General features: G+C 27.6%; 1 protein-coding gene across 2 annotated transcripts; it reads left to right on the top strand.

Annotated features, from left to right (window-relative positions):
* Positions 1-4,808: 4,808 nt before the first annotated feature.
* On the top strand, positions 4,809-15,462 carry LOC119685601 (tetracycline resistance protein, class A-like). 2 transcript variants are annotated; one of them, XM_038099932.1, is made up of 11 exons: positions 4,809-4,931; positions 5,014-5,196; positions 5,264-5,379; positions 11,921-12,071; positions 13,064-13,247; positions 13,444-13,624; positions 13,689-13,824; positions 13,898-14,034; positions 14,095-14,284; positions 14,363-14,519; positions 14,603-15,462. In XM_038099932.1, exons 2-11 carry the CDS (start codon positions 5,019-5,021, stop codon positions 14,664-14,666), a joined length of 1,494 nt encoding a protein of 497 aa, XP_037955860.1. In that variant the 5' UTR covers positions 4,809-4,931; positions 5,014-5,018; the 3' UTR covers positions 14,667-15,462. The 2 variants fall into 2 exon arrangements, with proteins under 2 accessions (XP_037955860.1, XP_037955859.1); XM_038099931.1 differs by lacking the exon at positions 4,809-4,931 and having other exon boundaries at positions 4,960-5,196.
* The last annotated feature ends 2,202 nt before the right edge of the window (positions 15,463-17,664 follow it).

The following is a 17,664-nucleotide window of genomic DNA, read 5'->3' as shown; positions in this document are numbered from 1 at the left end:
TTAAGTATTTTTTTGAAGTGTATTCATTAATATTAGGTGTTAACATTAATTAATATTAATATTATTAATATCAGAATTATAAATATTAATATTAATTGGTGATAAATATTTATGAAAATTAATAAAAATAATTCAAATGGTTTAATTTTGATGTTATTCACATTCAAATTAATTAAAACTGTTGTGTGTGATTTTATATAAAATTCGGTGGAGAACTGAAGTTATTGCTAGAAGTGAAGTACATAAACATAATTTTATTGAATTCAAAATAAAGCAAGGAGAAATATATAAATTAATATGTATTATGAAATTATATCCACTTCAAGTAATATATTTAATTATTATTATATATACATAACTTTGTACTTGAATAATAATTTATTTAATATTAAAATGAAACTTTCAAATAAATTATAATCATTTTAAATAAAACAAGAAATTTACTTTAATTTCAGACAAGTTTAAATTATAAATATTTCACAAAAAGTAAGGAAAAAGTGAAAATAAAGAATGCCCAAATAAATGCTATAGCAAGGCTGTCCAGATCAGCTACGAACGCAGACTAATACAAATCACTGTACAGATTGAAGGGCTGCAGAAACAAATATATACGTTCATAGTTGTTTTCGACAAAAATAAAAATACGATATTTACCAATTTAAATTCATTTATTAAGTATACCATAAAAATAAAATAATGTAGTTACGAGTATACCAAAATAAAATTGGCGTAATTGTAGTAGATTAAAAACATGTCGCGGGCCTCACAAACATTAACCGCAGATCGCATATGGATCGTACGGACCGTATTTTGGACAGCCCTGTTTTATAGCAATCGTATTCCTGCTTCTTACGTCGAATTTAAACATAGGTTTAAACTAGGTTTGTAAACTTAGTCGTTCGACTCCAAGCAATTCGTTGTTTACTTATCTGTTTCATTAGCAACTTTGCATTAACAATCTGCAATCATAAATATTTCAATAAAATATACCAATTGAGATTTTTTAGTTACATTTATTTGTTTAAAATACTTCAAAGCTTTTAGGTTATAGTATTTGCAGAAAAATATATAAATTTTGGAAGATCTGATAATAATATTAGTTGCTAAAGTTTAAGAGGCATATAATATACACAATCTTTCTATTTGCGAGGCGATTAGATATATTTAAGCACATCCGGTTGTTACTGTACCTGCATTTAGTCCTTTTTATTACCAATAGGTGGAAAATCTTAAAAACCTCCGTGTGACCCCTTGAACCGACTGGAATGTATTAATTGTTATTAACAACTGCTTATCTTGGATTTCAACCACATATATCACTGATTGAAGAGCAAATAAGAGAGGGTAATAAGCCTAATGTTCAGCTAGCGATATATTTATCTGAATCAAAAATTATGTACTATATGTAAAATTAGGAAAAAAGCTACTAAAATTCCAGTAAAATAATTATAATATTCTAATTGGGAGGATACTGTTCAATCTTTGGTACTTGCAGTCTGAAAAAATTATTTACAAATAATTAAATATAAGAAATAATTCTAAGACCACCAATGATGGGTATTTGGCAATACTTGAAGCAACTGTATGGTCAGCCAAAAATTCAATTAATTAAAACTAATAAAAAAATTTGTTGTCATTTCACCAGTGGTCGATTGAAAAAATCTTCATTAAAAAAAATAGTTTTTGTTTACAGATACTACAGATACTGTAAATAATATTAATTATTTATAATATTTAAAACGATATTAGTGTAATCCTGTCTGTTTCCTGCTATTTCTAAAAGTTATCGAATCGCTATTAAGCAAGTCAACTCTCAAATGTCACATACCTACGACATAGGTTTGCTTCCTATATTCCGCCTTCCTTTCTTCCTTGCCTTATAGTATTAATTGGAGTAACTATTACTTGGAATTCCGCATTATATTGGATTGTCAGAAATTACGTCTCTGCTATTATTTACTTTTTGCAGGCTTATTGCCTTGCTTATTTTTTAAGATACTTTTGAATAACAAATCTTAAAAGCTTTCAGTTCATTTATGGATTTTCATTGTCCAAACTTCTGTACCGTACAAAAATTTAAACAGTACTTTGCATCTAAGAAATTATTAGCCATGACCATTGTTTAAAACTATAAAAAATTAAATAAACTGGCTCTAGAGGTCTTTTATTAATATGCGTAAATAAATATTTATAATGGATGAAGACTTTAATGCAAAATACACACAACAACAAAGGATCGTGAGATATATAGAACAGCATATAAACAGGTCGTGAAATTTTTTCCAATCATATCAACCAAATTCCTGAAGTCATCATTTTTTCTGTCTCTAAATAATTTCCGATAATTATATTCATATAGATCATTCGCCGATTAACTTAACCTTAAGTAAAACGATTTTTATACCATAAAAGAATAAAATATGATACTTTATAATAAATTCATTCATTAGAAGTTCTTAAAAAATGTTTTAAGAATAGTAACAGCATAATATATCTCATTAAAATAATTCTGCTAATAGAAAATTGGAAAATGTAATTAATAGATTTATATAGGAAATGCAAGAAGGTGAAATCAAGAAAGGTAACGAACGAATTGAAAAAATCGTACAGCTACGAACTAAATCGTACAACTTATAAATATGAAAGCACAAGAACTCAATTTAATTACTGCAAAACGTTTAAAAAGTTAACAAAAATAAGTCTGAAGAAGTTAGCTAATATCTTTTATTTCTTTCATCGAAGCAATCAAACTACATATCAAATCTTTAGTATGTGCCTAAATTAATAATGATTCGTAAATCTGAAAATGATCTACACATTGTGCCATCATATCGGTTTATATCAGTACCTCAAATATCAAAATTATTCAAAAAGCTTTTTTCGTATTTATGTTTAGCAGTTTTTCTCAATTTAGCACAAACCTCCAAAAAAATATACCCTAAGGTTTAATTTCAAAATAAAATTATGGCTTTCATTTTGATGAAAGATTGCACCTTATTGGAATCCTATATACAGAGCCCTTAGAGACTTTAGAGTGAAAGAACCGAAGTTCGAAATCCATAGGAAGTTCTCCCGGGCCATTATTTTGTCTACTGCATGCACGTGAGGTGTCTACAGCAACAAACAGGTACCTACAAGTGTATGTAAGTTACATTTCCATATAACATAGCAACCCTTGAAAATTACAATAATATAATAATTAATAAAATTACAAATAGTAACCCATACAGTTGTATAATGGATCATAAAATTGCGGATCAGATAAAATGTATTATTCATCAACAGAATTATTGAGTATCACCATCGATGAGCGAGTTTCCCTTGTAAAAAACAGCGAAATACCCAGGTATAATTCTTTACGCAGACTTACGATGTAAACATCATATGAAAAAATAAGCGGAACTAAATCATAGATTGTGTAAAATGGGTAAACTTGTTCGTTGGAACTCAAAACTGTCTTTTATAGCAAAACACTACCATATAAAGGTCCTCGGGGTATTAAAAAAGCACCATGGTACAGAAATGCTTACACATGAGTACACTGCTATATCAATATACTGACAGTTAAAGAGGAAATTGGGAAACAAACAGTAACACACTTCCATTGGCAAAAGAGGCATGTAAACAAGGATGCACGTTATCTTCGCAAAATTTTAGACTTCTTCGACTGTAACTTGAAAAACTCCAAGATCGTTTTGGAGTTTACTCAAAGGCCAACATTTGACTCTTATTAACAAAATTAACTGTTCGTTAGTTAAGTCACTAGTTGTAGTTCTATCAAATCTTATAAATTTTATAAAATTTTATGTTGTAATATTATATTGTTTAAAATAAAAAAAAAATTTATTTTATGTTTGAAGTATTACATTCAATAAAAACTATTTCTACACAACTAACGAACTGAATAATAAATTATTATGGACATTCATAATAATAAATACAATAAAACTTAAGCCATAAAAGAATATTGACCATTAGTATAAACTTAAAATAAATAAATTTATAAATAAAATATTAAATACAATATTTTTAAAATATAGATTTATATATTAATGCATTTAATATAAAAATTTTCATTTGATACTAAAAAGAAACAAGAAAAATTAAAAAATCATACAAATGAAACAACAAAATATTTTTTTAAACTGCTTAATATATAACTTAATATATATTTTTATTTATTTTATAATAAAATATTGTTTAGTTTTTTTTATTTTAATATTGTAGTTTTTTTTTTTTGTGAAATATAACTTTTTGTAATTTGAATTATTTCTGTTCGAGATAATGAAAATAGAATATGTACCGTTTATAGTTTAACATGTATTGTATTTATTGGTGTTTTTTGTTTGCTTCCAACTCAAATTGATGTCAAACAAGTTCTTCACTAAAGTCGGATTTCTTTTTTTTTTTTTGTATATTTATTGCTTTTTTGAACGTTATTTTTAGTATATTTCTATATGTATTTCGTCAAATTTACTTTTGCCTTCATCAGGGGAATTACTAAAAAGTTCTTCATATTTTATATTTATATTTATCGTAAAGGTTTAACTTAAAACATTTCATATTTAAGAAGAGTGAAGGCGGTATTGAAATTATATCTTCACATAAAAAATCTATTATTGAATGTGTAATTCTGATATATAATTCAAAGAAATTATTTCCTTATCTATGATATTTGAATTTTGTGCAATTTCAAGTGTTTTTTGTACTATTTAGTGATGTTGGCCACTCTATCTAACAGCGAAGTTAGGAATGAAAACAAAATATGGGAACAGTGAATTCAGTTTGTTGCTTTCTGTTGTGTTGTATGATTGTGGGTTATAAAGCAAGCAGCTGTGTTGTGACTTGTTCAGTTGTTTGGCATTAAGTTGTTGTTGCGATTGTTGTTGTGAAGTTAGCTAAAATTTATGAAAGCAAAGCATAACAAGAGCGTAAATAATGAAATTTACATGAAAATATTGTGCACAATATAAATTGTATCTTTTGTTATAAATTGTATCTTAATAAAATTAGTTAAAATGGATGAAGAAAATTTAGTTGATTCTTCTGTGGAAAGTAATTCAACGGAAAATTTAAGTTCATTAAATGGCTCTACGGAACAGTTATCGAATTGGCCAAGACGCAAACAACTTCTCAATAAAATTTTTATATTAGAGCCAGCTGTTTTGCTGATTTTTATGGCCAAAACTCTATCAGGTCTGTTGTTTGGTTGTAAATTTGTGTTAATGAAAGTTTAATAACAAAATTATATTAACAAATATAGGATCAGTTTATCAAAATCAAATATTATACCAAACGTGTATTGCAATATTTCATTACGACGAATCTGATTGTACGCCCCTTCTAGGTGTTGTAAGCAACAACTCGGAGGAAGCTCATGTAAGTATAATCATATATTAATTTTGAATAACGGTCAACATACAAGATAGAATATACAATAGAAAAGTATTCAAGCCTTAGACTATGGTATTTAAAACAAACTTACTACAATTAACACCAATTAAGTTTACTAACTGAAATATATATATATGTTGGAACACATATTCGAAATACAATAATACTTTTTATCTGAAATAAAAGCGTTAACTGTGGTTAACAAACGTATATGATTTTACATAAATTAATTATAATTTTAGCGACGCAAAAGCAAAAGCAAAAAATAAAGCAGAAAGCAAAATTGCATTTAATATTAACGACTACTTCCTTTTACAATGAGTGCTCCCTAGACATTGTGCGAGTAAAGAATAATTTATATCAAAGTTTAAAATTGTTATTTATAAAATTTTTCAAAGATTTTATAATACATACATACATATGTACATGGTCAACGGTATTGGGCGGTTTTGGGTTAGACTAAGGCCCCTATGCATTGCGACCAGCTTAATCTATTGTGCATCCCTTTGTATTTAGACATTCAGTATCTCGAGGAATCGAATCATTTCCTTCGGAGGGAGTTTTCGAAGGTCTTCATCCTCTAGTTGGTATGCACCTAAAATTTTGTTTCTTCTGTGGCGTAGTGCATCATAGTTGGTGATTCTGCAAATATTAGTGTCACATATGCCTATTTTGTGTAATCAAAAAGTGATATGCTAGCCAAAGAGATAAATAAATTGTAGGCTCCGTATTTTAAGTCGAAAAAAGGGGTATTAAGAAAATGTAATGTATAAATCGTATAAAATCGAATGAAAAATGTATAAAATCGAATGCAATGTTTTTTTTTTTGAAGAAAAGAATTCAACTTAATTTAATACTTACTACTTAAGTAGGTGGGAAGTAAGCGTTTTAGACGTTTTTTGTGACCTAGTTCCAAGACAGGGAGTCTTCTCATCACCAAATTTGTGCGCAGCAGTAATTTAGATATATGGTTAGTACTGCTTTTTTGCATTGCTTCATATATAGTAGGGATTTTCAGATCTTTGTGAATTTCGTCTTTTATGAGGTACTATCTAGCATCTACTATTATTGTTCGCAGAATTTTTGGTTGCAGCCTCTCAATAGTTTTTATATTTGTCTTACAGGTGGTTTCCCATATTTCAATTCCATATTTCCAAATCGGAACAATAACGGTTTTGTACATTAGTTGTTTGTTTTCAATTGACAGACTGGAATTTTTACCAAGAAGTCAATATAGATCTGCAAATCTTCGTTGCGTTTCCTTTTTCAGGTGTGTGGCGTTCTTGCAGATTGGTATATCAATGTTTACAATTTTCAGTTTTTGTTCTTCAAATTTCCTGTTGGTGAAAATAATTTAGACAGTTTTTTCGGCGTTTATATTAATTCCCAAGCTGTCGGATCAAATCATCACTTCGTTTAGATGATTTTGAATGTTTGTAGTTGCTTTTGTGATGTCATGGTTTGTTGATAAAAGAACAGTGTCGTCAGTAAACGTTACAGTTAGTATTTGCCCACTTTTTGGCTTAGGAATGTGTGCAGTGTATAGTAGATACAAAAGCGGGTCTAATACACTCTTTGAGTAATTAAAAATCGGCAGGCAATATCCTTGATAGTTTGTAAAGCAATCCTTCGTGAAAGACGCTGTCGAATGCTTTGGCTCCATCTAAAAACACATCCACAGTGGTCTTCTTAGAGTCTATATTTATTGCAATTTTGTTAGCCAATCTACAGAAATATATATTATCATTTTATATGAGATTTATTGTTGTAACTGAATTGCTTTACGTGACCGCTTTATATTATGCGATCATGTATTCTTTTCTTAGAATTAGAAAAAATATTCTGATACACAATTAACAAGTGGCATACGTTCTATTAAATTAGGCTGTTGCTAATAAAAACCGGGAGATCCCAAAGCATCTCTCAACGGGAAGTCTTAATCCGGTTTTTCTATCCATCTAACTACCATAAGTCCACTATCCATTTAGGTATATTAGTCTACTATTTTAGTCTGAACATAATAATTGAAAAACATAATAACATAATGTAATAACATAACTCATAATAACTAAGTTATTACGAGTAAAGTTTTTGAAGTTTTGGTCAAGGAAGCATGTAAGATTTGGAGACGTCGCGTAATGTATTGATACCATAGCAGTCGAATTTATCGCATAGTGTAATCCATGAGTCTAGTGCCAGCAGATTCCAAGTCTTCTGTGAGTTGTTGTTAAATTCAAGTTCGGCCTTTTTCTTTCTGAAAATCGTATATTATTTTCAAACAAATAATTGTTTTCGTACACTCATCGAGAGAGTTCAACAACTCTCTCTTGCGTGAATCGTATTGTTTATACGTAAATATCCAATAGTATTTATTATATTTTACTTTTATTTATTTGTTTAATAATATATACAATATGTTGCTCATTGGATTTTATTGGACACCTGCAAGTAATTTAATACGTTATTTTATATAACAATGTTGGCAATTAAATATTACAAAATGGGTGTATACATATGCCTTATTTGTTTATATGATTTTTAGTTTTAAGTTGCTTTTCGACATAAAATATTAGACTGAGTCATGAGACATATCTTGATTTTTATCGTTATACTTGTTTAACTATCATAAATTCCATTTCTCTGATAATTGATTGCAAAAAATTTTGTATATTAGGCCCACATTATCTAAAAGTTCAATGATTCATTTCTTTGTTTTATTTAAAAACAAATTATATATGGCTAAGTTATTACGATTCTCAATTTGATAATAAAAGTAGGGTGCATAATTTGACAGAAAAATGCTCGTGTCATTATTGATAAGAAAACCTAGTCAGAAAAAAATAGAAATTAGTTGAAGGTTTAAGCTGTTGCTGTAAATGTTATTGTTTAAACTGATTATGTATTTCATATTTAGAGCAATTTTATTAAGTATATTTATAATAATTGTAATGTAAACAAATAAAATGTGTAGTTGCAAATCAATTAAATCAGAACAAATACTATATATAATGTATAAGTATATACGACTTCAATACAATAATTAGATCTTTTAATCTAAATTATTAATATTTAAAGCGAAGATTACACGCAAACTATTTATGTTTACTCTTGGTGTTATAGATTGTTCTGACCTGGTACTTCTAATTTTCATTACATTATTGCATCTGTATGTAGATTAACTGTATAAAAATTTCTTCGTATCCTGATTTGTATTATATTTGATATTTTAAAACTCAATGAACAGTAATCAAATGGATTAAAAGACTAGGTTGGTTTAAAGAACTACTTTCAAATTGAAAAAATATATCTACTGTCATATGATTTGGACCACAGATAATTTTCACTTTACTTCCATGCTGTTACTCTTGATAATATACTTTTTAATCCCAATTGGAGAACATATTCAAATGATTCTTTTTTGAGAACTCTGATTAAAGTGTATGCTTCAAAATACACTTTAATGGCCTAAGTCTTAGATACAGAAGATTATAAATAAGCTTTAAGTGCCAAATAACAATTAAGTTATTAAAGATGAAGAATTAGATATCCTACTTTTTAGTACCGTAAGTACACGACAAAATTTTCGCTGTCTGTAATATATGGTGTATGTGACAAATGTTATTTTAAATATAAAGTATCAATATATGACTTATTTTAAAAATTATAACTATTATCACTGTAACATAATATTAGTCTTTAATTTTCCCGCGAAAATAGTACAATATTCAGTTATTTTAATTAGTCTTATCAAGTGTAAGAGCCTGATATTCTGAATAATATTTTTCCTGTATTTTATTATTTTTTTATTTTGCACTCTTTTTTTTCTTCCAAAACAGTTATTTTTATAATATATCCACCAATTTTTAATAGTTTTTAGTGATTAGAATGTAGTACTCCAGACGAGTTGGACTCCACAACGTGGGAGTGCTCCCAGTATTTGGTATGATTTATGACTATAAAGCTTTAGAGACATAAACACATAAAAAATATAGAATAATCTTTATATGCAATATGAAAAAACTTGTAGGCAATGATTCATTATTTTAAAATAGGTACTCAATTAATAATATGTTAAATAAATGTATTTGTATATTCAAATTAATTATTCAAAATATTTAGATGTAAACATATAAGAATATAGAACATATTGTTACTTACTTAAAACTAAAACTGGAATCAAATTACAATATCCACGAAATTCAGTATATTCACAAGTAATATGTGGGAGACTTCCTAAAACATTTGTAAACAATTCATTCGATTCCATTCATTTTATTGTTGTTATTTCTATGAATTTACTTAGTTTTAATAGATATACCGCAGTGAACGTTTTTGAATAAAGAAACTTTAATCTCGAAAGATAAACACAAAATAGCAATTCATTAAATGCGTAAAATACATACTAGTCTAATCAATTATTTTGTTTACTTTAAAGAATTGTATAAAAAATGAATTTACACATTGAGGAAATTAAAAACTGAAACCCCGAGCTATATTTCTATAACTGTATTCCACCACGAGCATAGACTCGCTTGATAAAATTCCAAGATATTTTTATATCCGCTTAAATATGAAATATTGAAGTTAGTTTGCGTTTTTTTCCAAATTAATGTAGTTTTTTCACTTTATAAGCTTTTGGGTTCCATAGAAGTCTTGCGTGTTAAGTTAAGTTGGATCCTATGAGTTTCAGATGATGTCCAAACCAGTTAAAATATCTGCAGTTGTTCTCAACGTAAAAGTCTGTTGGCTTGTATGTTAAATCAGATCATAACTTAATATTTTTTGCGGTCAACATATTCTCAGAATGCTGCAAAGGCGTCTGTTAGAGAAGCTGGGAAGTTGTCACCATGTGTCATGTGTCAGTCTTAAAAAATCCGTTTTAAAGGCACATAATACAGCTCATGCGTTAGCTATGTGGATATATGAATTGCTGATCTCCTAAAAGGGTGACGAAAACAATATTTCATGATAAAAAGTACTACTATGGCGAATGGTCCCACTTAATGTAATTGATTAATAGTTAATTGGGCAAAACATTCAGGGAGTTGTGCTGTAGTAACACACGAATATTATGGAATAAAGATATTTGAGTTGAACTTTATCGAAAACTATAGTGAAATGCAGTTTTTTCGGTTTTTTTCAGATTTTATTGTGGTGTTGTGTATGGGAATATTGTAAGGAACAATATATTCCCATTTATTTTCTCAAATTTATAGATGTAAGATGAAGAGTACAATTATACTTTTTACATTGTTTACCTTATTGATTACTTGCAAAGGGGAGGAGATCCAAACGGTCCGTTTTACGAATATTATTATTGTTCCCTCTATGTTTCTTATTAGATTATTGGTTTGTTAATAAAAGGACTTAAGAAGGACTTGGTCTGTGCGCATAATGTATTTAATGATACAATTTCGAAAAGGCACTTATCTCTCATCTATTTATGATTATCTTATGTGTATTAGACATAAGATATACCTTAAATAATATTGTAGGTCGAAGATCTCCAGTTTAAATGGCTGTAATATCGCATATTTTTACCTATAATTATGTGAAAAAATTGATGGTTTTTAGTGGATAATAAAGAATATATTGTTTCTTCGAACTGAAAAATAGTCTATTGCTCCTATCAATAGTTAAGGTAATAAAAAAACATTAAGTTACATTATATACTGTATTTTGTTATCAATATCTGAATTATAGACATCATTAGTAACCAATGTAGTCACCAACAGTCAAAAAGTCAAATTGTAAAAGTAAGAAATTTTGATAATACTAATAACGTATTTAATATAATATTAAACTGATTATTTATTGGGATTTAAAATGCATTATAACTAAGCTATAAGCTAGACATATCTGTTATTAAGATTTTTTAAAACAAGTCTATACATGAACACATTGTATCTGTATTTTATACTGCGTTATAAATTTCCACTGATCAATTTTTTAATGTACATTAACAAACGTGATTTAATGGAGTGCAGTGCATGTAGCTTAATTGCATTAAATTAAATTAAGTTAATAAACTGTTAGTATTGTGTGTGCCCCTTCTGTAAATTAAAAAGAATTTTTCCGATATATTAACACAAACGAAACTAAGCAAATGCTTTGAGAAATGTATCTGCAAAAAATGTATCGGTATTCAGATGTACATATCTATTGCTACAAGTACAATACTTTTTTAAATATATGTTATGTTAGACGATAAGAGAGCAAAAAATATTTTGCTTTAATAATTGTATGGATAATATATGGTATACGAGTATATATATGTATATATATAATATGTACGGAGCTTATAAATTAACTTATTCATTTATTTTTTTTTATGGCAATTATTGTGAGGCGACAAAAGTTGCTTTATGTTTCAGGTTACCGAAATAAAGCAGACCTTAAAGTTTTTTAATATAATTTCAATTATTTCTTTATTTATAATCTATAATTATTAAGCTATTTGTTTATTATTGTTTTGTAATAATAGAAACAGTAATTGTAATATTATTTTCTTATCTATTCAAAATAGCAAATTGAAACTGAAGTACAGCCTGTGGTTGCTCGCATACTCATGACTCGCTCTTTATTCGAAAGTATATTTACAGCATTTGTAAGTTTGTTTATTGGAGCGTGGTCAGATAAATTCGGAAGACGTCCGGTTATGTTGATAACATTAGCAGGTATCTATCATGATTAAATAAAAAATTAAATATCTAATACAAATAATAAATTCGGTATAAATTTGTTGTTTTTTTTATAGATCTCTCTGAAACTTTGCAGTGAATTTTATTGCTAAATATCATTTTCTTCTTGCTATTATAATATTGAAAAAATTTGCTAGTGAAAGACAATCTTTCTAATCTCTGCTTGGACTACTTAACGAAATATTCGAAAGCCTTTTGAACAATTTTAAGCGTATAAGTCAAATAATTTTTATTAATATTTATTAATAAATTTTTAGAAAACATTTAATTGCGATTTCGTTTTATAACAATGCAGTGTCGTTTAAAAGTATTATGCCTCTAATTTAGGTCACATTCTAAAGATGTAACAGTGCTCGATTTTACTCTTAGTCAGGTCATCTTATTTTCTTAGTAAATACGTAGGCTTATCAGGAGCCAGTCACAAAATTGGCAGTTTTTGTCAATAGATATACCTTTTAAATATAGATCAATTATAAGTTTTCAATGATCAGAGAGAAAATTCTACAGATATTTGACGAATGTTGTAAGTGGTAGTTGGTGTTTAGAATTAAAATTCTGTAAGTTCTTTTGCAGTATTAATAATTGCTTTATTGTTTTCAATTCTTTCGGAAGCTGAAGGTGCTCACCATTTTATTGCAGAATAAAGCCTGTACTAGTCTAAAGTTAACTTTTTATAATGATTCAATTATCTTGCACTATATTCCTTATATAAAATCACATAGGCTTAAAGAATTTGTTTAAAAAATTATGCTACTCTTTTAAAATCTTTTCACTGTACTGAACTGTACTTTCACTAGAACTATGTATTATAATAGACAACATTTCATTTTAATTAGACTAAATTTAAGTGTTTAGACACCTTAAGTGCTTTATTTTATGTCTTAGATCAGTTTTTATGTTTAAAAATGTTTAAAGGTTTAAACTCATCCAATTATATATCACGATTATAATTATATAATTTTTTGCAGGTTCTTTTTTAAGTTATTTAATATTTGGCGTGTTAGTAATTATATCTAATAATGTTGTACTGACGCCCTGGATTTATTTAATATCTTCCATACCTGCAGTATTATGTGGCGGTAACTGTGCTTTAATTGCTGCAGTCTATGCCTATATAACGGATGTTGCAACTATTGAAACAAGAGCAAAGCGGTATGTAGTAGTACTGGAGGAAGTCACAAAATAATATAATACATATTTATATATAATTTAAAAAAGTTTTAAAAAGTTTTAAATCCTATCTGCATGTGAACCTATACAATTTTGCTCAATATAGATATACATATAGATATTGATTTTGCTTATACCATATTTATACTTCATATAACATATGTAAATTATTTTTCAGCATGATTTCGAATGATGCTTGTCTGGGTCTTGGAATAATAATTGCTAGTATATCAGTAGGCTATATATATGCTGCTACAAATGTATATGTTATATTCTTTATGTCAGCTGCCTTATATATGCTTGCATTCTTATATGTATTTTTCCTTGTTTTAGAGGACCATACAACAGAGCTCTTTATGGTATGACATCTCTAGCAATTGAATTATTATTGAATTATTATGACATTGTTCCACATAATTTCAGACGAAATTGCGAGAATTCTTTCGCTTTGATTTAGTGAAGGATATTATGCGCACATGTCTTAAAAGACGACCCCATTATGATCGTGCCCTGATTTGGTTAATTATAATAACGTTATCTGCTGCTGTTTTCACTATGGGTAAGTATTATTTATACGAGTATAATATCAAATATTTATAATTATATATGTGAAATATGTGAAAATATTTCAGAGGGTGATGCTACTGTTACTTATCTTTTTATGCGACAGAAATTTAATTTAACTCTTCAGGATTTTAATTTCTTTAATACTATTCGCATGGTGATACAAATTTTGGGATGCATAGGCGGTATGGTTATATTAAGAAGGGTAAATATTTTATTTAATATTAAATAAAGATACAATATAAATAATTATACATTTATTTAGTTACTTAAGTATTCGGTTATAACGATGTCACTAATAGCTCTGGGCTGTTGTGTATTGGAGAGTGTTGTACGGGCTACAACAGCGAAATGGTGGGAAATGTATTTAGGCGTAGGTTTGGGTTGTATGAATAGCTTATTGTTTCCTATGGCTAGAGCTATATTATCATATGTAACACCTACTGATGAAATTGGTTAGTTTACTGTTACTGCTTTAGTGTTACTTTATTCATTTGAATTTTGTACTAAAAAATTATAAAAAATTATTTTAGGTAAAGTTTTTGGATTGACTGTATCTTTAGAAGCACTAACACCATTTTGTGCAGCGCCACTTTACACTTTCGTCTACAACGCAACTTTAGATATAAATCCAGGTGTCTTTAACTGGATAAGCGGTGGCTTATACGTCCTTTGTTTTATATGTGTGAGGTATGTACTATGTTACCTATAAGAAATTTCATCACACCATCACACCTTTTTTTATTATTTTTATTTTTTTTATTTTTATTTAGTACAATCTTTGGTATTAAATTATCGTTTGGCAGTAGCAACGTGTATGAACAGCTTGGTAGCTGATTACAAATTAGGTGATTGCAGTATCTTGTATTAATTCTAATGTGATATTACCAAAAAGCCATTTATATCAAATCTAGTACTAAGTTATATGTGTATAAAAATGATCAGTAATGGAAAAATGAATAGTGCATAACTAATACAACATTATATACAATTATTAAATAGAAAATTACATTCTATTTACATATTAGGCATTAAAAAAAGTGGGCATAAAATAACCGGTGTGATGTATTGCAGTAGAACGGATCTACAGATATATCTACATGAAATAGCACATAATGTACTGAGTATTTACAGCGATAAATTTTATAAAGAGCTGTTGAAAACGTCTATCAAGAATAAATTTTAAAAACCACATAAGACAATACAACTTATAAACTATTCACGGAAAGCTGCCATTAGAAGGATACATACTATACATTTTTTGGTCTAAGTAGTATTGTTTTTGAATTCATATTTAAATCACATTAAATCACGTCTCGAAATTCTTAATAGATTGTGAATTTTGATTCATAAGTACAACTGATGAATCTATACTGTTTAGTAGGTACAACTGCATCTAAGTTCGATATTCGAATTGCTACTGCAACCATATCGGAATTTTTATGTATTTTGGATTAAAAATGCAAACTACTTAGGATAATTAACATCTGTGACTATTAGAGTTCATTCGGAGCTATTAATTCAGCTATACCGTAGAGCAAAGTAATTTATCTTTAGCTGACAACAAATTTTAAAATGCTTAAGTGCATTTTTATTGGGACATTAATAATTTTGCTTAGCTATGCAAGTACTAGTCACTAAATAAATTTTAAATAAATAATGATAAAGAATGAATTGTCTAAAAAATGTAAAACTATTTTAGAAAAGCAACCGATTTTTGATCATAAAATCTGAATGCAGCAAGTATTTCTGTTGTATATTTGTGTATTATTATTAATCCGTTTATTTATAAAATATATATTTAAAATTATGAAAATTTTTTCATGTTATCTAACATGCGATATAATTTAATGAATAGGAAAAATATTAGAATATCTAGATATAGTTACAACAAGGAAGCTTCGAGCAATATGATATAAAATATTATCTGGAGAAAGTTATAAATTTATAATATTATCAATTGCACACTGCCAAAAAGAAAAGCACTAGTATAGTAATGACACTATAGAAAAAAATTACTGTAAATACAATTTTTTATACAATATTAATGTATGTATATATATTTATAAATGTAGACATTTATATTTATATTGAAAATGTACATAAAAATAGATATTTTATATTTTAAAGTATGTAACCAATTAAAGTATGCATGTAATCTACAGTGAATTTTTATTAATTATGTATTATTATCATCATTGTACCAATTTATATAGTTATACTTAACTGAATTACTAAAAATAAATGAAAATACATATTTTACGAAGTTTATATTTATATTACATAACAGTCAGATACTACTAGAAAATATGGAATTAGTTTTAACATTAAGCAATTACTTATTATTATATCTTATATAAACGTCACATTTGAAGATTTTGACTCTGTTTGCAGTTAATTGTACAATAGTATCCGTTTTGTTGTCCCGTAAGTAAACGTAGATAAAATATACTTGCATCTTTGACTGTGACCCAAGATTCACTTCGACACAGAATTATTTTAATTAAGAACCATTCTCGTCTTCCTTTTTATATTATTTCAAACAACCCCCCTCTCTCTTTGTCTTCTTCTACTCGCTCTTCCTTAAAACACCTAATCCTAACCTACATATGTATTCGAATCGAATTGTAATTGCTTTCATTTATATATAGACTTATATATCCCTTCATGGATCACAGAAATAACTCACATTTGTAATTGAAATTCCAGTAAAATATTAACTTTAATATGTTGTTCGGACGTTTGGACGTTAACGTCCTCTACGAAACATCTTATGGTAGTGTATCTTATTAAAGAAAAAAAAAAAAACAACAGCAACAGTTGGACCTAACTTTATGTATGTTTGTTTTCAAAACGACGACAATTTGAGGATCATCTGCATAGAAACGTTCTTTAGCGTAGTCCTACGGAAAAAAATCCAGTGGTGATTACTCCAATACCTAACTTACATCGCTAAAACGTGAAATTACACGACTGGAAAATTTTTGGCATTACAAACCCAAAAAGGAACGTGTTCTGTATCGTACTGAAGTATCGTTCTGTTGAGATCAAAATGTAATTAATACACTTGCATCACAGCACATATAATATTTTGTTAAATATACGTAAAAAAAATATATTAGTATTATAAAAATCGGTATCTGTGTAATAAATTTAATATTTACAAATATTGTATAAAACTCTTTGTCTGTTCACATACTTTTGAAGTAAAAGCCAAATGTTCCTCTTTTGGAAAATCAACTTACTTAACTTTAATATGTATTTTTTATTAATTTTAATTTTAATTATGACAAATAAAGCTTGTACTGATGTGGTAGATAAAAGCATAACTTGGATAGACAGAGATTTGGTTCAAGGCTTTTATAAACTTTTATTTGACAAAGTAAATTTATGGTGGCTAAGATTGTCGTAGTATATATACATATACTATTGTTCGCAGTCATTGTTTGCACAAATTATTGTTTTTTGGTAGACTATATCACATAGAGAAATTAACATTTCATTTATTATATTTGCTACTTCATTAGCTCAATCCAAATAATCTCACTATCCGAGACAATTTATTTAGAAATTGCTTCAGTATATAATTTTCGCACACTGACAGTAAAAAACGTTATTTATTTATTGTTCTGTTCATATTTATAACACTAATCAGCTGTTTTTTAAATAAATTTGATAAAATTTGTCTTATAAGATAGATTTTTAGTAGGAGAATAGTAACTTTTACTTGAATTTCCCTATAAGTACTAATGGGAACAATTCCTATTATTGCTATTTCAATGTGTACGTTCAGTGTTTGAAAAGAAAATGAAAATATTAAATTATTCAATTTTAG

Source organism: Teleopsis dalmanni, chromosome 2, assembly GCF_002237135.1.
Source record: "Teleopsis dalmanni isolate 2A chromosome 2, ASM223713v2, whole genome shotgun sequence".
NCBI classification, from domain to species: domain Eukaryota; kingdom Metazoa; phylum Arthropoda; class Insecta; order Diptera; family Diopsidae; genus Teleopsis; species Teleopsis dalmanni.
The sequence above is the reverse complement of the archived record's forward strand: the minus strand, read 5'-3'. Positions and strand labels throughout refer to the sequence as shown.